The sequence below is a fragment of the Sphaerodactylus townsendi genome, linkage group LG03 (genome assembly GCF_021028975.2).
Source record: "Sphaerodactylus townsendi isolate TG3544 linkage group LG03, MPM_Stown_v2.3, whole genome shotgun sequence".
Classification (NCBI taxonomy): domain Eukaryota; kingdom Metazoa; phylum Chordata; class Lepidosauria; order Squamata; family Sphaerodactylidae; genus Sphaerodactylus; species Sphaerodactylus townsendi.
In genome coordinates, this window is record NC_059427.1 from 140,255,056 (window position 1) to 140,274,833 (window position 19,778).

At 45.0% G+C, this 19,778-nt stretch overlaps 1 protein-coding gene across 1 annotated transcript; it reads left to right on the plus strand.

Moving 5' to 3' along the window:
- The first annotated feature begins 7,537 nt into the window (after positions 1–7,537).
- LOC125430319 (major intrinsic protein of lens fiber) lies at positions 7,538–19,589 on the plus strand. Its single transcript, XM_048492250.1, has 4 exons — positions 7,538–8,001; positions 13,181–13,345; positions 14,994–15,074; positions 17,654–19,589. The coding sequence occupies exons 1-4, from the start codon at positions 7,642–7,644 to the stop codon at positions 17,837–17,839; spliced, it is 792 nt and encodes a 263-aa protein (XP_048348207.1). The 5' UTR covers positions 7,538–7,641; the 3' UTR covers positions 17,840–19,589.
- The last annotated feature ends 189 nt before the right edge of the window (positions 19,590–19,778 follow it).

The window sequence follows — 19,778 nt, forward strand, 5'->3', positions numbered from 1 at the left end:
GACTAAATGCCCTGTTAAATCCCCTAGAGCCAGAGAGAATTAAAGCTGGTTTAACCAGCTCTGACTAAACCTCCACTCCAAAATGCTGTGGTGACAAATATTCATGGAGGCCTCCTTCTAAGTAGGGAGGGGCCTGTTTTCCCCCCTCACCCCTTCTGTTGTGTTGTTAACCCCTCAGACTCCAGCTCCAGGCACAAGGGGATGGTGTCCTAATTGTCTTCCTTCCCTAACCCAAACCTGTATTCTTCTGCATGGCTCCTATTTACAGTGTGTTCCCAATTTAAAATTCCCCTCGACATTGCTCAGGATTGAAGGCAAGCACAGAGAGTAAAAAATCATTTGTTTTGTATACAAAGGGATGTTAATGGTATTCAATGTGCGGAGTTAAAATACAAAGGATGGGGATAAAGAAGTCAAGAGATTATATTTCTACTAATTTATTTTAGTTTGCTTTCAGAATACACCAGTTCACATATTGTATTCGCAGTTTTCTGTACCAAAACCGAAAAGGAGACTCATGGTCCCTGTAAAACTAACATATTGTGATAGACAATTTTTAAGGTTTCAGGAGATCCCTTTTTAAAATTCTTTCTCAATCTTGAATTATTTAGAGTTTTAAAAATATGGAGTAGTGGAGTGGCAGAAAGAGAGTCAGGTAAGTGGTGAGCAGTTGTGGGAGTTTGGTTGAGTTTGGAAAGTTAATTACATTGACTATTTATACATGCACGCCTTACCCCGTGGCTGTTTGCCTCTCAGTGGGGTTTTCCCACATTTTTTTGTTTGCACAGGGATTTGCCTCCTGCAAAATGTTTGTAGATGATTCGATTTTGCTTACCTGGCACTGCCCAAAATCTCCACATATTTTCTAACCCAGAACTGGCAACTCTTAGGGCTGCCCGGCCTCCCGCTATTGTGGGAGATCTTCCACTGGGAGTTATTTTTACCTGCTGGGTGGAAGGTGAAGTAAGAAATATCAGCAGCATTGTTTCATCACTTCCAAAGAAAGCATATGGTAGCTCTAGGAATGATTGGAAACTCTATGGTTTTACTGTAGAGCTTCCAATGATTCTTAAAGCTACGTGGAAGTGATATAGAGATATTGCCAATGTCACATGCCCAGGGGTGGGAGTGTCAGGGGAATCACAGCTACTTTACAAGTGCTCTGCACCCCAAGCTTGGGTAAAGGCTTGCTCCTCTGCCATGCCCTCCTAGAACACCCCCGCCATGCCCTCTCTATTAACTCAGTGTAGCCCAGGGCCTTGTGCCCCCCCAGTCCTGTGGGTGCTACGCCACTGCACATACCTCCATGTCAGAGAATATGAAATCCAGATTTCCAAGTTCTAGCTGCTATTTTTTTAAAAGATGTCAAGATCACAGGTCATTCCATACAAATGGATTCCAAGGACACAAATAATGCTAGGCTGGATAACAAATTTATTTATTTATTTCTCTATTTCTCTATCTATCTATTTCTCTATTTCTCTATTTCTTTCTCTCTCTCTCTCTCTCTCTCTATCTATCTATCCTTCGCCGTTTCCCGAGGGGCTCAGGGCAGTAACAACAGCATAAAATCACGATAAAACCACATACATGTATTAAAACAATTAAATATTTACTAAAAACTTAGCAAGTGATGGTGACAACTAAGCCTGAACATATCCCCCACCCCCACGGGAGGCAAAAAAAAAGATGTTAACCCAGCTGGCCATGGGAAAAGCCCGGCGGAATAGCTCCATTTTATAGGGCCTACAGAAACTACTCAAGTCCCATAGGGCTCTGATCTTATTTGGGAGCATATTCCACCAGATTGGGCCAGGACGAAAAGGCCCTGGCTCTTGTCGAGGCCAGTCAAATAGTTTTCGGGATAGCTTTTGGGCAATTTTATGGACACTTTCCTGAATAACATAGTATTTACTTCTGAATAGATCTGCTTAGGCTTGCCCCTTCCATCAGAGATGATACAAAGCATTTTTGCTTGTTAGGGTTGCTAACCTTCAGGTGTTAGCTGGAGGTCTCACACAGCTGATCTCCAGATAATAGAGATTAGGTCTCCTGGAAAAAATGGCTGCTTTGGATGGTGGACTCTGTGGAAGTATATTCAATTGAAGTCCCTTCCTCTCCATAAACACTGCCGTCCTCAGGTTCCACTCCCAAAATCTCCAGGTGCTTTTTAAATTCTATGTCCAAGACATAAAATACGAATGGCTTTTTTTCTATTATAGGAACATTTTCACAGTGGCACATATCAGCAACATCTTTCACTAGGCTTTAAAGCCTATCACATGCTTTTTCCCCCCAGTTGCTCAGCCTTGGGGCCAAACTATACATGATTTTGGGGATCTGTGACAGAATCGCTGACATGTATTTTAGGCACCAAAAACAGCCATAGGAGGCAATATGAATTGGGATCATTGTATGGGGGGACAGGGACTTTAACCCTACCCTATTTCTGTGCCACTCCCCCCCAACAAAATTGCTCTCCATGGGATGTTTTAGGGAAAAAAACTGGTACCTACATTGTTTCCATCTTTCCTTTCTCCTTCCAGGTGTTTAGAGCAGAGGTAGTTCGTTGAATTCCTTGGTGGTTTCCCATTTCAGCTCTAGCCAGGCCTAACTTTTCTGAACTTCTGAGATTGGGCTATCCTGGGTCATCCAGTCCATCCTAGCAAGAGCATTTTGACTACTGTGGAAACAGCGACTTGGGCATGCTGCTTAGTACAGCACTGCCTGATCCATATCCGAACCTCCCATGACTCGCTTTTCTTCACCAAAAGATTATGCTCTGGTAGATCTTATCATAATTCCCCAGTGTAGTTTGGCCCTTCAGCTCATCGATATGAAAGGGCTGACTCACAACTGTTTTCTACATGCTGAAATCCACAAAGCCTGGCTTTTTCCTAAGGGATTCATACATGTGGAACCAGCCTTGTCAATGATCCTGATCTCAAAACACCAACAGCATTGACCCATTTTTGGAAGATTACTCAGGATGTGGAAAATCAGACCAGATATTAAATTTCAACAACATGTACAAATTCACAGGAGGAAAACGTTCCAGTTACAACCATAAGGAATCATTAGTTGTTGAATGAGTTTAGCATTATTCAGGCACATCTCTTTACCTGTATCACTTTCAATTTGTTATTTATGTGTTTTGTTATATAGAAAATTGTGTGTGTTAAGTTCAGTCAAGTCACCAATTCCAATAAAGATGATATTTTGAGAACACATAAAAAGGTAAAAGGTTTTTTTTTGGTTAAGCAACACACAGTACAATGTGGGGAAGCACTCAGAAAGTCAACAGTTGCCATGTTGACAACATATCTTGGAGATATGTTGCTGTAGTAGAGCTTTGTTGCAACAGTGTGGGCTCCCACTGGAGTGTATCCGGCACAACTCTTCACTGATGGGAAAGGAGGTGGGCCCAAGAGCATGGCGGGAGTTGGTCAGCTACCTAAGCAGCCCCAGTCTGTGGGGAAAAGCCCCAGAACTGGCTTAAAGTCATACTATCAAACACTGCTGATCGCACCAATATGCACTCTTGCAACAGAAGAGGCAAAACACCCCCTGTGGTCCCATCAACAAGCTCTGGTGAAATGCAGGATACCAACTATGGCCATAGTGACTCACCCCCCTCCACAGTGGCGGCCAAACCCCCTACCCTGAAACCAATCACAGCCCCCAGCACTACATAAACCTTAGCCAAGGTTCCCTATAGCTCACTAACAAGATGTGCAGCATGGGCCTCAGACTCTAAAGTCTCTGATTTGTGTACTTCGAGTGTGTAATATTTCGCTCTGGTGCCAAGCAATGCAAGGGGGGGGGGGGGTTAGCAGATATACATCCAAGAGGGCCAGCAAACCTTGCCAAGTAACTAACATATTTCAGAACCCTTACAGGGACCCCATCTCCAGAGATGCACAAGCAAACAGCAACCACACACTGACAGGTGAGCAGGAGGGGATTTAGCTGGCTTACCTGGAGATTCTGCCTTCACCTCCCTCTTCCTATGAACATATGCCATCTTGAACATGTGCCATCTTGATAATGTAGGCCCCTACAACCGTTTGGAGGTTGTATGAGGACAACCAGCAGGAAATGGAGAGAGGAAGGTACTTATTAGGAGTCATGATCATTTCCCCTGTGTGATGATGTCATTTCCAGAAAGACCTGGAAGTGACATCATCATTCAATGATAGTCTGTGGAAACCTTAGAGGTGTGACGCAAATTCTAGAGAAGGGATGTCAAACTCATATCTTACAAGAGCTGGATATGATGTAAATTTTACTTGGTGGAGCTGGGCCCTTGACAGGGGGTGTCTGCCTTGGCCGGTGAGCCCCCAGTAGGCTCACTAGCCTAGATCAGCAGTGAAGAGGGGAGGATCGCCTCAGCGGGTTGGCTACCTCAGCTTGTGAACCCACAGTGGGCTCGCCAGCCCAGAGTGGCACTGAGTTGGGGTGGGAGGAGTCGCCAGGTCAGATTGGGAGCAGAGGTGGTCAGCACTGGGGGAGAGTGTCTGTGCAGCTGGCAAATCCACAGCAGGCTGGCCAGGCCAGATTGGGAGGAGGGGGTGAGTGGGTGCCTGGATTGGCAAAGTCACAGTGGCCTTCCCAGGCTTGATTGGGAATGAGTGAGTGAGTGCAGGCTCGCCAGGCCAGATCAGTAGCATGGGGTACCTGGACCGTTTTGTTATGCCTAGGTTGTATCTGAAAGCAATGTAGTGATGTCAGCTATAGCGAGAGACCTTGCAAGTCTACTGGCGGCTGCCCCACTGAGCATAGTAGTACTGCTGGCCAAGCAACCCTGGCACCTATTCATTTGCAGAATCAGTTGCCTTAGCAGCAGCAGCGTCAGCAGAAGTAGATTCAGTTGACGTGTATGTCTCAACAGCAGATGGGTAAGTGTTATTTTGATGGCAATGTGGCATGTGTCCCGTGAGATGGGGTAGTGGTGGTGAAATCCTAACAAGAGGGAGCCCTTCTCCATGAGGGGTGGGGAAGGTAACACAGATCCTACTGGGACCAATTGGCATGGTTGTAGTGGGGATGGCCACTGTGCTGTTTATTATCATTGCATACATATTTGTTTGGCATCACATACCCTGCTGGTGCTATGTACAAATTTGCCATGTGCAAAGCTCTTGGTCTCACACTCCTCCACCGCACTGCTAGCGGCTAAGAAGCCATGCAGTTTGGCAGTGGGGGCTTGCAGGGGGCACGAAGGTGTGGCACAGAGAGATCAAAGAGGGATGTCTCAATCAATGTAATGAATATCAGCCTGGCCATCCTGTTCCTCTTTGAGTATATGGGAGCAAAATGTCAACTTTGACCTTTTTGCCTGCCTCTGGCCTCTTTCCATATGGTGATGAAAGCTAGGCGTGCTCTCCTAATGCCTTTCAGCTAAGTGATGCCTTTCTTTGTAATGTTCTATGCTTGGTTCCATATGACTGTTGCTGGTGGCATTGGAGCCCCAGTGGTGTGCCTCCTTTGCATCTATCTTCTTGGCCCAGTGGATGAGATGCTAATCAGAAGGATGTCCTTGCATGCCATTGCCTGATTGGTAGGTGTTGCTGGAGTTGCTATGGTCTGTGGTATGCTTGCTATGTGGCCTGCACCTTACAGAGGAGACTGTATTGTTTTCCCCCTTCTTAGTGTTATTATGTTGTCATCTGGCTGCCACAGCAGCCTTCAGGACAGCCAAATGCTTAGGAAATCACCTGAAATAACTTGCATAATGACACTCTCCACAAGATAAAGTCATCTCCTTATAGACTAAGAGCACATAGTGAGCAGCAGTGGCATAGTGGTTAAGAGCAGGTGCACTCTAATCTGGAGAACCGGGTTTGATTCCCCGCTCTGCCACTTGAGCTGTGGAGGCTTATCTAGGGAACTAAGATTAACCTGTGCAGTCCAATACACACCTTGGGCTAGTCACAGCTTTTCCGAGCTCTCTCAGCTCCACCTACCTCACAGAGTGTTTGTTGTGAGGGGGGAAGGGAAAGGAGATTGTAAGCCCCTTTGAGTCTCCCTAGAGGAGAGAAAGGGGGGATATCAATCCAACTATTCTTCTTCATCATCATCATAAAATACACAATCCAGACACAGATTAGCACTTGTCATACCCACCACTCAAGGGGTGTCCTTTTGCATGCTCTTTGTGCAGTTGAAAGTTCCAGAATTCCCAGTGCGGTGAACTCTGGCTGACTGTGGATTTCTGGAGACTGTGGTCTAGCTATGAAACAGCATAATATAAATTATAATTAAATCAGAGACATATGGTCTTTTGGGAAAATCTCTAATACATAAACCTCATTACTCAGAAGGAAGTTCCATTACTTTCAATAAGATTTAGAACTAGTTATGATTATATCAGATACATGTTGCAAACCCATGTTATGTCTGCAGCACACACATACTTCTTTTAAACTTGAACATTTATGCATGGAAGAGGGGGATTTATGCATGCACTACTTACCCCTTGGCTGTTTGCTTTGCAGTGCGGTTTTCCTGCAACTGTTTACACAAGGATCCTCCCCCTGCAAAGTGACCCTAGCTAAACCAATCTGCCATTTTGCCACCTTTTCCTTGTTGTTTCCATGCAACCTCTATTTGGAGCATTTCAACTGCGTATGCAAATGAGTGTCTCTATCTTCCAAAGACGTAAGCTTTAGGAGGTACACCCCACAAATGTGGGCCATGTGCTGTGTCCAGCAGCCCTTATTCTCCCATGTTTACGATGAAAGTGCTGGTCTCTCATCAGTTCACTTAGCAGACCCTACCAACCTACCCCTGATTTGTTCAGACTGCTGAAAAGTCTAAACATCTGTATCCTCTGAGCATATTCCTCAGACTTAGCATTGCTTGGATCATTTGAGGGTGGGTGGGTGAAGTTACAGGATCATGGTACAAGGTGTTGCTTGCATGGTGAACCACATCTGAATGCCCAAACATCCCTCACCCATAAGCCACGATTGTATTCATGCATAGAAACAAGCACCCTCCCTCCCTCCCTTTGGCATTCAGCCTGAAAAACTTGTTGCTATACAGGCAGCAAGTCTACTTGACCCCATGAATAATAGCAGACAGAATAGTGGACAGAAGAGATTCAAAAGCATGCCCATTATGCCAAGGGATAAACTGTGATTTGTAAATGCCCCTTTTTGAAATTATCCCAGTAAAGAGAGTGGCAATGTATTCTCCATTCCAGACCCCCCACTCCCACAATACCTACACTATAGAGATCACCAGTTCCAAGGCATTCTTGATTCACCCAAGCAGCTGCCAACGAGGAGCCCCATATAAAAAACTTCTTAGCTGGAAAGATGGCACACTCAAGGGAAAGGGGGCAAAATCAAAGCTCTGAAGAGGATCCGTCTATGATGGATCAAAGTTCTAAATGCAGGAGCTGGGAAACCTTGTTTCCCGAGCCTTTATAAGGATCACCACAGCTTCTCCCAGCCAGGCAGTGAAACAGTTAAGATTCCCCATTTAGTTGCTGTCCCCACCTCCTGGGCTGGGCTAGGAGGCCTTATAAAGCTCATAGCCAGCAGTAGAAAGCAGTGGGCTTAGGTGGGAGGAGCAGCAGTGAGTGCGGAGACCTGTCTTGCTGTCACTTCTCCTCTGCTGTTCTCCTGCCCCATCATGTGGGAGGCTCGCTCATCCTCCTTTTGGAGGGCTATATTCGCCGAGTTCTTTGGCACCATGTTCTATGTGTTCTTTGGCCTGGGGGCTTCACTTCGCTGGGTCATTGGCCCCCTTAACATTCTACAGGTGGCACTGGCCTTCGGTTTGGTGGCCGCCACAATGGTGCAGTCTCTCGGCCACGTGAGCGGTGCCCACATCAATCCAGCAGTCACCATGGCCTTCTTGCTGGGCTCCCAGCTCTCCCTCTTCCGCGCTGTCTTCTACATGGTGGCCCAGGTGCTGGGAGGAGTGGCTGGGGCAGCCGTGCTTTATGGAGTCACGCCACCAGCGCTGCGGGGTAACCTGGCACTCAACACGGTAACTGGATGCAGAGCTGTTTGGGAGTGTGTTTGATGAGGGTGGCATTCTCCATATCTAAAAACTGAGAAAGTGACATTGCTGTTTTCAAGAGACTTGCATGATGGTCATAAAACTTGGGTTGTAAGACATGATCTCATGGGTGCCAAAAGAGGGGAGAATGGTTTTTAGCTTTCTGTGCCTGGATGATTCTTTAATCCCCAAATCTAGAAGGGTGATTTTTAAAGAAATTTAGGGCATGGAGGCAGAACCTATAAGTTTTCAAAGATTTTTGGTAGTAGCTGTTCCTTGTACTGGTTTATCAGCACAACTGGTTTCATAGTTGGGTGGAAGCCAGACAACAGAAAATGTTATATGTACATACATCTATGTATAAAACTAGAAATGGGGAGAGATGATACAATGGAGCACAAGTAAAGATTCTGTAATGTTATCATTATGACACTTGGAGAGTCTACAGCAGGGTGATGAGGGAGAGAAAAACACCCTTGTGATCCAGTTATTACTTGTTTGTTTACTAGATCTATATTCTGTGCTCTTCAGAATCTGCTCATCCGTCTGTTGCAGCAAAAATAAACAGAAATCATATACAATCTTAACAGTACCAAGTTATCATTCTATTATAAGGCTTAGCGGACTAGAACCCATGGTCTGATGCATGACTAAGTGGGCTCTGAGTTCACGAAGGTTTACGCTAGAATAAAAACTGGTTAGTCTTTCAGGATGCTACAGGATTCTTATTTACTTTGCATGAAACCATTGCGGTAACCATTCAGTAGCTATTAAATCAGATTCACTGAGAATGAATAGTATGAATCAACTCTGTGCATAGTTAAATCAATGCTCTTGAAGTCTAGAAGAAAGACTTCTTTTGCAAGTCCACAAGAGCTGGGATCAGACCGTGTAAGCTTTGATCTAGAAAGAGCATTTTTGCCCAGCAGGCTATAATGTGTTGTCTAGGCTTCTTCCTTCTGTGAATGAGAATGGTGCTCAGACACACAGTTCATAGAACAACAGAGGAACAGAGGTTTTATGCTAATTTCTGAAAAAGCCAATTTTCCCTATCTGAGCACATTTCAATATTAACTCAAGGGGGGAAAAGTCTGAATCTTTGTGTGTATTATAGAAGGAAACACGCTGCCTCCTGGAAAAGTGAAATATTCTGTCAGCGCCCATTGATGGGAATTAGCATTGCTCAGAACAGAAGCCTGTCACAATTCCCATGCAGTACTCTTCCAGAGGGACTGTTGTTGTTATCTGGGTTGAAACTTCTTCCAGAGACCCATGTGAATCTTTGTGGTTCTTTTGTGCATTACAGTGCTGCATATCTTCAGTTTAGGAAGTGATCGAGTCAGGTATATTGCATTGTAGTTAGGGGCAACTGATCCATAGATATAAATAACTTGTATTTGCAACTTTTGATTAAAACATACGGATGGTTGGGCTGCAAACTTCAAATCAGGATGTGAATGCATTGAGTACAGCAAATTGCAACAGAGATAGTCAGAATGGATGGATGGCTGAGCCAGCTGCCAGGCTTTCTGACCCACAGGGGGCTCAAATTCTTGACCAGTGCATTATGCTATTACACACTGTTTTTTTTTAATGATCTGCTGCCACGGTTGCTGAAGTCATAGCTTTAAACATGTGCTACCTGCACCTTTTTACTTATAACTCCACAGCAGAAGGGGCTCGAGTCATGGATCCTGTTGATACGTTCTGCTAATGGTAGCATCTTTCTACAGCATCAGGGGAAGGCATCTTGTACCAGAGGAAAGTGCTACTGTTAACAGAACAAATTCTTTGGCCCCTTCCGCACATGCAAAATAATGCATTTTCAAACCACTTTCACAACTGTTTGCAAGTGGATGTTGCCATTCCGCACAGCTTCAAAGAGCATTGAAAGCAGTTTGAAAGTGCATTATTCTGCATGTGCGGAATGAGCCTTAGTTCCAGTGCTTTCTTTAAAAAAATGAAATTAGGAACATTAGAGATTATGGCAATGGATCATTAGAATGTTGGTTTAGAATAGCACAATAGCAATTACTGATTTTTTAAAAACTTCAGAAAGCCTTTTAATGGCATGGCATGTGAAAAAGGCAGGGAAAGTGGGTTGCTTGCTGTATGAATTCAGTTACAAATAGTTAAATCAGTTCTGAATTATATGTCAGTCATAAATAAATGCTGTGGGGTTTTTTTTTTAAATCCAGCATTCATCCAAGCAAATTTTAGTTTATGGCCATAAGTCTGTTTGTACTGGCAGTTTGATGGTGCATGCTCAGTTTTGAAAAACAAAACTGATGTAACCCTGTTTGGGTGGAGTTTGAGAGGTCTGACATGAACCAAACAGACAGGGTGACTGGCTCATGTCTGATCAAAACCTTCAAACATGGTAAGTTTGAGTTTTGAACTTATTTGATGTGAAATGTGGTACTGATGGTCTGAGGATGGACATAGAAGATGTTTCTTGAGGACATTCCAGGTACCAGCAAGTCAGCATTGTGTGCAACCAGCTTCTGCTGAGAACATACAGTGATGTTTTTCATCGGTCATACTTTATCTGACAAAAAGTGCACAGCGTGTTCTTCCAAAGTGTGTCTCCCACTCAAATAATATTGCATTTGCATGCACTTTAAAGCCATAAATTATGAAAAAGAAAATCATGAGAATGAGGTAGACCTGAAGCCACATCTGAGGTGAGGATTGGTGAACAGTAGTGACCTATCACAGTGATGACGAACCTTTTTGAGACCGACTGCCCAAATTGCAACCCCAAACCCACTCCAGCAAGTCCCACATAGGCTGCTCTGCGCCTCTCTGCTGCCTCTCGGTTAAGAGCTCGTGTATCTAACCTGGAGGAACCGGGTTTGATTCCCAGCTCTGCCGCTTGAGTTGTGGAGGCTTATCTGGGGAATTCAGATTAGCCTGGGCACTCCCACACATGCCAGCTGGGTGACCTTGGGCTAGTCACAGCTTCTCGGAGCTCTCTCAGCCCCACCTACCTCACAGGGTGTTTGTTGTGAGGGGGGAAGGGCAAGGAGATTGTCAGCCCCTTTGAGTCTCCTGCAGGAGAGAAAGGGGGGATATAAATCCAAACTCTTCTTCTTCTTCTCTGCCCTCCCTCCGCACCGGGCAGCAGCCACCTGGAGCACAGGCACCAGGTCCGCCAGCCGAGTCCTCCCTGCTCGCTGAGGTACACGCACATCAAGTCCAGTGGCCCAGGCCAGCCTAGATGTGTGTGGGGGGGGGGGGCGATTCCCCCCCACATGACGAACTCTGTGTGCGCATGCCCACAGAGCGGGCTCTGAGTGCCACCTCTGGCACCCATGCCATAGGTTTGCCACCACTGACCTATCAGTATATGAGGGCTGGTTTCAGTGAAAAGGAAAGGCCGTAAGTAGAAGGCCATATGGATGAATATAAACTGGGGGTTCTTTTTAGGGGAAGGTGATTGGTGCAGCATTGAAAATGGAGAGGGTGATAGAGATGGCTTCCGGGGGGTGGGGGGTGTTCCACATTTCCTCCTTCCCTCAAAACTGCAGCAATTCTTTTTGGGATTTCTGCATGACATCTATGTTCAGTAATCCACCTTGCAGCTTTGTTATGTGTTTTCTCAAACATGCTTTGGTATGATCTTTCCAGAAAAAAAAATGTATAAAAGGAGGTCTAGGAAATTTGTACTTTCCTGTTGAATGCGTGGACAAGAGGTACAAATTTCACCCCCTCCCACATCCAGCACCCCATCCAGAATCATTTCCCTTGGTGCCTGCCCATCCCAGTCACACATACTCTCCACCAGCAGGTGTTTACTGGTTATATTTTTAATCAGCAGAAGTATCACTATTGCATCATTCAGTTATAGAAATATGGCAACCACCTTTTTTTTAATAAGCAAAAAGTGGGCAAATGGCAGGTACAAGGGAGTAAGCTATGGGAATACCTCCACACAGAAACTCTGTTGCTATTGCAAATGCCTCTGCATTCACAGCAGCAGAACAGTGAATCATCCTGTACGCGAGCAACCAAATACTCGAAAAATAATCTCCAGAATATCATGGGAAGGGAAGCATTCCCAAAGTTCAACGACAGCACATGATTTGATGCGCCTTTGGTCATCTGTAGATGTTTATTCCAGATAGTTTCTTCTGCAATATCTTAGCTTGTGATCCTTCTTTGGGTGGATGGTCAAAATGGATGGCCTTTTGGTTCCTGCCGGCCGGACAAATTTTCTAGAATGAATAAAACCAAAGGATGCCCTTAAAAAAAGAAGGGCGTGTCAACATTAATTCATTTTGTTTTCAAATTAACTAGTGGCATACCTTACTGTATAATATCGAAAAGATGAGTTCTGAAGTTAAGAGAGAGTGGCATGTGGTAGAATACAGGCACAGTCAGTGTGTAGCAGGCTTGAGCTTGGGGCCTGTGCATTGTCAGGTGGGAATTCAGCTACCACCCAACTGATCAAAGGAAGGGGCTGTAGAGAAATTAATCACCAAGTCTCTTCACAGCAAGAGGGCAGGGCCGCTCAAGTGGTACTCCTTGCCTCTATGTAGCCTTCTAAGATCTGAGGTTAAGCATCTCTGAGACTGTTCTGCTGCTGATTACGGACTTTTGGCTTTCAAATTGTTTCAGTTTTACCTTGCTTCATTTTTGCCATATTCCAGCCAGCCTCTAACAACTGAAACTGAGTCTGGTGAATAGTGAAATTTTCACAGTAACCTATGAAAATGCTTTGTCTGTAAATCTTCTCAACGAATTGTTTAACAACACTACAAATATTTGCTAGGCTTGGAATGGGTGCCAACAAAGTCAACTCGATGCTGGGAAAATGAAGAAGATGGGCCTGTGGGCACAACTTCAGTAGTTATGCAATTATAGGGGTGCTGTGTGGTTTCTAGGCTGTATGGCCGTGTTCTAGCAGCATTCTCTCCTGATGTTTCAGAGGATCCTCTGAAGATGCCAGCCACAGATGCAGGCGAAACATCAGGAGTGAATGCTGCTAGAACACAGCCACACAGCCCGGAAACCACACAGCACCCCAGTGATTCCGACTGTGAAAGCCTTCGACAATACATATGCAATTATAGTTTGATTGATCATATCATTATGAGATGAAATTAAGTGCTGACTTCTGTTGTTCCTTTTAGCTCTCTCTTTTTGTGTGTCTCCCTTGCTGCAGATACACCCCAGCGTAAATGTAGGCCAAGCTACCATCGTGGAGATCTTCCTGACCTTACAGTTTGTCCTCTGCATCTTTGCCACCTATGATGAGAGACGCAATGGGCGCATGGGGTCTGTGGCGATGGCTGTGGGATTCTCTCTCACTCTTGGACACCTTTTCGGGGTAATGATGTATCAGAAATACGAATACAGGCAGGGCCAGCTGCGATCTGTTTGCATGCTGAGGCATGGCTGTACTAATAGCCCGCTGGGTTCTAAGATCAGCACTATGCAGCCATGTCCTCACCACACTTTCCACCTGTGATGTTACAAATCACTCAACTGCCTTGTGTTTCATCTGTAACGTGCCTTGCTGTGGAGATCCCCAGGCAGGCATTTAGTACCTGTAGAACATGTGGTACAAAGGCTATTCAGCTTGCACCACCCGGGAGTGAAAATAGTGGAACAATGCAGTGACACTCATGAAGTGACTATGAGTTGTCAGCTAAAGTTTCTGCAACTCTTCATGATTTGAAGATGGTGTGGCAACCTATGGCAAGATTCTAAGAAGACTAGGTTTCCAAACATAAATTCCACACAGCCTTTAGTAGGGGTGTCGCTGAACAACTGTGCTGCCCCTTAAAGAGAAGGGCATTTCCTCTCCCAGATGCCCCCGCCCCTCTCTGGCATGCAGCCCTCTTAGGAAGCTGGAGGCAGAAATGTACCCTTTGCCCTCTCTTGTCTCTGGTAGCATGCCACCTCCTCTCACCTAGTGCCACACCAAGGACCGGCACCAAAGGGGAATCTTATAATGGTGCTGCCGAGTAGTCGAGGTAGTGGGGAAGGAAGTGTGTGATGAGGTTCTTTCAAGGTTGCCCATCACCAAGTGGCAGTTGGAGGTCTTCTGGGATTACAACTAATCTCCGGGCAACACAGATCAGTTCACCTGGTTCGCTTCCACACAGGCAGAATAATCCACTTTCAATCTACTTTCAATGTACTTTGCAGCTGGATTTTACTGTGTGGAATAGCAAAATCTACTTGCAAACAATTGTGAAAGTGGATTGAAAGTGCTTTATTCTGCATGTGCGGAAGGGGCCCTGGAGAAAATGGCGGGTGGACTCTCTGGCAATACATCCCACTGAAGTCTCTCCCCTGCACAAGCGCCACCTTCCTCCAGGTATTTCCCAGTTTGGAGCTGGCAACTGTAGGCTCTTTAGCTAAACAACTTTAGTACAACACGGCACAAACTCGTTGGTAGCTGCAAGACAAATCTAAGTACAGCTAAATAAGGTAAAATAGTATGAAAGAGAGGTTACTGGCTAGTTATACAATGCTTGAATATTTGATCAGTCTCAGAGGGAGGTTAGCTGTTTAGTGCCCCCCCCCCCCCCCCGTCACACATGCAAGCATCCTTCAGTGTCACTCTCCTCTATCATCTCTCATTGCAGTCATCAACAATGCAGCCATCACCCATCCACACAATGGAACAGCTCCCTTTTTAGCCCCGCTCCCATGTGAGTATTAGCCAATCTAGGTACCAGGTCACTAAATCCCACCAGAACATCATTCCTTCAACCAGAGACAATAAAAAAGCTTGCATGTTTTCCCTTTGGATTATAAACAACCCTCTCTATCCAGTGAAGTGTGTCTTTCCCATACTCTGCCAGGCTGTAGGATGCCATTTTAGCCTTTCCTCTCCATAGCTGTCATAGAATATCTGCCTCTCGTTCGTCACAAAGGGAAACTGGACTGATTTGGGGGTCAAGGTTGAGGGGTGCTTGGAATACAGGGAGAAACCCTTGCTCCATCCTGACTCTACTCTCTTGCAGATATATTACACAGGAGCTGGAATGAATCCTGCCCGATCTTTTGCCCCTGCTGTTATCACCCGCAATTTCACCAACCACTGGGTAAGCAAGAGGATGGGGGTGGGGGGAACAGACTTAAATAATCAGGTGTATAATGGTTGTGAAGAAGCTTTGGACATGACTAGATTCTGACCCAGTTTCCACTAAGGCCATACATGCTATGGGAGCCTCTTTTCCCACAGGAAAAGCAAATACTGAAGTCTACTACTGTTGCCCCATTTCTCAGGACAACTGATTTCTAGGTACAAAGTAGGGGTGGGAAAATGAGCTTATTTGGCCTGGAACAAAGCGTGCCTGGGTCGTTTGTGGTAACTAAGCACTCCAGGGTACTGTGTTGCCCAAGATAAAATGAGGCTGATAAGTGGTACTAGCGGAATTTCCACGGCAGCAAGATCTTGTGAGGTGTGCCTGGAACCACAAATTGTTGGATATTTTGCTACTGGAAATAATTGGCTTCTTGAATTTTCTTGTCCAAGCAGAAAAATCCAGAAGGTGAACAATTATAATAACCAATGAGCTATGGATCCAGCCTAACAGGAAAGCAGAACACCAAAAGAAAAATGTTAAATGGAAGCGTTGAAACTTTTTAAAAAATGAAACAAAAAGCTTGAACCTTGTTTTTACCATACATGTGCACCAGCTATATTTTTCTGACATGCATCCCAGGATATTCCAAAATACCTGGTGCAGATCATAAGGAGTCCTGAATGGTATCCTTGATTCTGCTGCTTCGCACTGTGCCGCCTGTTATTCATCCGTATGGTCTTTGAAATAACTGGCCAGGATACTTGCTAGGAACCGATTCTCTGTGTGGAGTTTGCATGTGTGAATGCTCAGAACAATGAGAGACCAACTGAAAAGAAAAAAGGGGGGCAAGCAAAATGTCTTAGGATAGGGACATCAGTGATCACCACCTTTGGAACTCCCCAGGGGGAGTCATTTGACTTCACCTGCCATTTTTTGTTTTAATTGGCATTCCCTCACTAACTCTTAGTAGCCCTCCATCCTGTGTGTTTTTAATCCTTTATTATTATTTAATTTTGTTTAAGATCAGCTGCCAGTTCTTTAACTGGTTGTTGGCTTTTCATTTCAATTCAAGCTCCCACCGGAGGTTTATGACAGTGGAGGAGTTCTTTTTATATTCTCCAGATGTTAAAGAGTGGATTACTACTTTATCAGCCCCTGCCAGCATAGCCAATTGGCCATGCTGGCAGAGGTTGATGGGAATTGTGGTCCATAACATCTGGAGTGCCAAAGGTTCGCCACCACAGGCTTAGGACGTTGTAACGTATCAGCGTAGTATTCCTGTGGATCCCAGAACAAATTATTATTATTAGCTTTTGTTTAATAATCACAGCTGCCAATTCTTTAGCAGGTTGTTGGCCTTTCATTACAATCTGAGCCTCACCCAGAGGACTAGGATGCTATAATGCAGTGGTGGCGAACCTTTGGCACTCCAGATGTTATGGACTACAATTCCCATCAGCCCCTATCAGCATGGCCAAAGGTTCGCCACCACGGCTATAATGTATCAGTGTAGTATTCATGAGGATCTCAGCAGGGCTGTTTTCTGAATCTGACAGATGTTGATTTTGTCAGATTTGAAGATGTTTCAAGTGTTTTTGGAATGGCGACCATAGTGCCAATTACAACTAGGACGACTTCAGTTAGTTTGTGCCACAGTCACTGAATTTTGATTTTCAAATCATGGTATTATTATTATTATTTTATTAAAGTTATATCCCACCCTTCCTGACCAAGGCTGGGCTCAAGGTGGCAAACATACATATTGAAACCTTACATAAATATAAATACATAAAACTGGACAATTAACATCTTATCAATTAAAACCCATAAGATGGCTAAATAGCAGACAGTCCTATGAAAAGCTACTCATCCCATCTTGATACAGACCTCGTCCTCAAAGGTCTGACCGAACATGGGGAAAGAGTCAGGAGAAAGGGACCAGTGCAGAAAGTAATGTATTTTGCCTTGAAATACCTTCGAGGTCCCCATAAGTGAGCTGCAACTAGTTGGCCCTTTCCTCCACCACATGGAAAGCCACCACAAAATGTCGACCAGGTGCTAAATCATTTTATAGAATGAGGTGTTGGATTGAGTTGGTATTATTTTGGACTCCACTGATTTAGACTCCAGGTTTATACGCGGGATAATTAGGTTGCAGTACTGCAGACAAAAACTCTGTCATGACCTGAGTTTGATCCTGGCAGAAGTCGATTTCAGGTAGCCGGCTCAAGGTTGATTCAGCCTGCCATCCTTCCGAGGTCGGTAAAAAGAGTGCCCAGCTTGCTGGGGATAAAGTGTAGATGACTGAGGAAGCCTCAAGAAACATATTGGTTTTCCCCAAAACAGGATAGCTTGGGAAATAGCATTGGGTGGGGGTGACCTTTATCCCCTTCATCATGTGCATTGTGGTTCTGATCCTAATCAGGCTAATTCTGTGTATAGCACATATTTTGTTTACCACTTGAAGCTCTGGGCAGACATTTTCTTTTTCTACAGTGCTATTTCTATGTATTTAAAAATATTTAAGTTCCTTCTCGATCACTTCCCTCAGCTCATTTTTCCCTTTTTTCCACATTTCTTCCTCTCTCTTCTAGGTGTATTGGGTCGGACCCATAATTGGTGGTGTGATGGGCGGCTTCTTGTATGATTTCATCCTCTTCCCCCGGATGCGCGGCATCTCAGAGCGCCTGTCTATCCTCAAAGGTGACCGGCCAGCTGAAACCAGTGCTGCCCCAGAACCTCCTGGGGAACCTGTTGAGCTGAAGACACAAGCACTATAAACAGTGGCCCAGGGCGATCCAACCACAGCATACATACCCCTCCTCTGGGGGGAGAGGGGGCAGAAACAACTGGCCCAGTATACAGACTGTTATTGCTCCTGGCCAGAAGGAAGCGATGTCTTAGGAGACACAGATCCAAAGGGACAGTTTGTTATCCATTCTCTCTCTCTCAGAAAAAACAAACAAACCCAGAACAATAAAATGGGGAGAGCGGGTGGGATTGGGGAGTGGAGGGACATGTCATTGCCTGCTTTTTAAAGGATTTCTTTTGCGGTGAGAAATTTTGGAAACAGTTTTGTGGGGGAAAGGTATAGGAGTGCCAATTCCTCCTGATCTTCCCTTTTTGAATTCCTGCAAAATGCCAGAGTTCCTTCTCTGTGTTTTGTTACTTGTGTATAGTCCTTAACAATTAGGTATTGGGTCTGTGTGTATGCATGTGTGGGTGGGGTGGGGGTGAGAGTGAGGGAAGGAGAGAGAGAGAGAGAGAGAAAGAGAGTTACTCTTTTCAGGCATTCTGTTTCTGGTGCTGGGAGTGCAAGTAGTGGGAGATGGCCCTTCGTGCCATCATCTTAATATGCACATTCACTATTTTGTCTGAAGAGAGCAATGTGTGCATTTTGCAGCTTCAGAACATGCAAACGTATACACCCCAAATCCAGTTTTCAGGTAACATATACAAATATGCAAAATGCATGTGTCACCGTTTTCAGATAAAATGGCAATAATACTTATTGAGATGATCGTGCATGGCATACTGTCCCAGTACGCACAGTTAGAGCGCTTGCCTTTGCAGCATCTGAGAAGGGCCAATAAAAGAAAGCTTCAAACAGCATCTGTTCCTCTTCCCAGTAAAGTCACCTTCTGCATCTCAGGGTACATCTAAATAATATATGTGATGCAAGCCAGGTCAGATGTTCTCCCCAATTCATCTCACAGTCACATATACTTTCGGGGATTCACCTTAAAGAACTGCTTTGTCACTCAAGCATGGCTTGGAGCAACATGGTGGAGGAGTGGCTTCCATCTTTGTTTTCTCTAGTTGATTTGGCTGTAGGCCTCCAGAGTGGCCATACAGGGACTGTTTAAAGGCACCCTCAGTGCTCTGAGGTCTGCTGATGAGTTGTGTCCTTCTGCTAGCTGTGTTGAGCGCAGACTTGAAAGACCACAGCGCTCCACCACGCATTGTAATTGTTCTCTTTCATCTCTCTCTCTGGACCAAATAACCGGACCCCTCTTCTCTGTGGGCTGTTCTTGCCCTGTATAGAGGCCTAGCTCCAGATTCTTGGGAGTAGCAAAAGTGAAAAGGAGGTGTATCCCATTCCTTCCTAATTCCAGTAAGCAGCTACCTTATGTATGTATTCCACGTAATTCAGAGTGATAGAAGGAAGGGAGAAAAGGGGAACCGTGTGAATGCCTCCATATGGAAGAATACGAGTTTTTGCATGCTTGTTTACTTGTATGCGTACACACACATATGAGCCTGTAAGAAACATATACTAGGAAGAGTGACAGACATCCTGGGGGTTGGTTCTCTGGGCAATGTAAAATTGACACTATTTTCTTCACCCTGCCTCCTCAAAAAGAGGAGGATTTTCATTCCATGTCTGGAGTTGAAAGTCAGCTCTTTAGTGACTGCTTTTTTTCACCCTAGGATGGGAAGATTAGGGCAATAGAGTTCACTGTTTAGGAACTGGAGGATCTTGTGGAGAGACGTGGTGTCTGATCAGTAACAGTAAAGCTTTTGAATCCACCCCGAAATTAATTTTCCTTCTTCTTGGTGCAGTCTCAATGCTAGATACAGACAACAGAAGTACACACAGCCTGTGCAGCAAAGGCTATGTGGGGTTCAACCCAGAATGGGTCTCCACATCAATGATCCAAGGAGTCTCAGTGAAACCCAGGGATAGACAACATAATAGCAATACATAGCACTGATAGA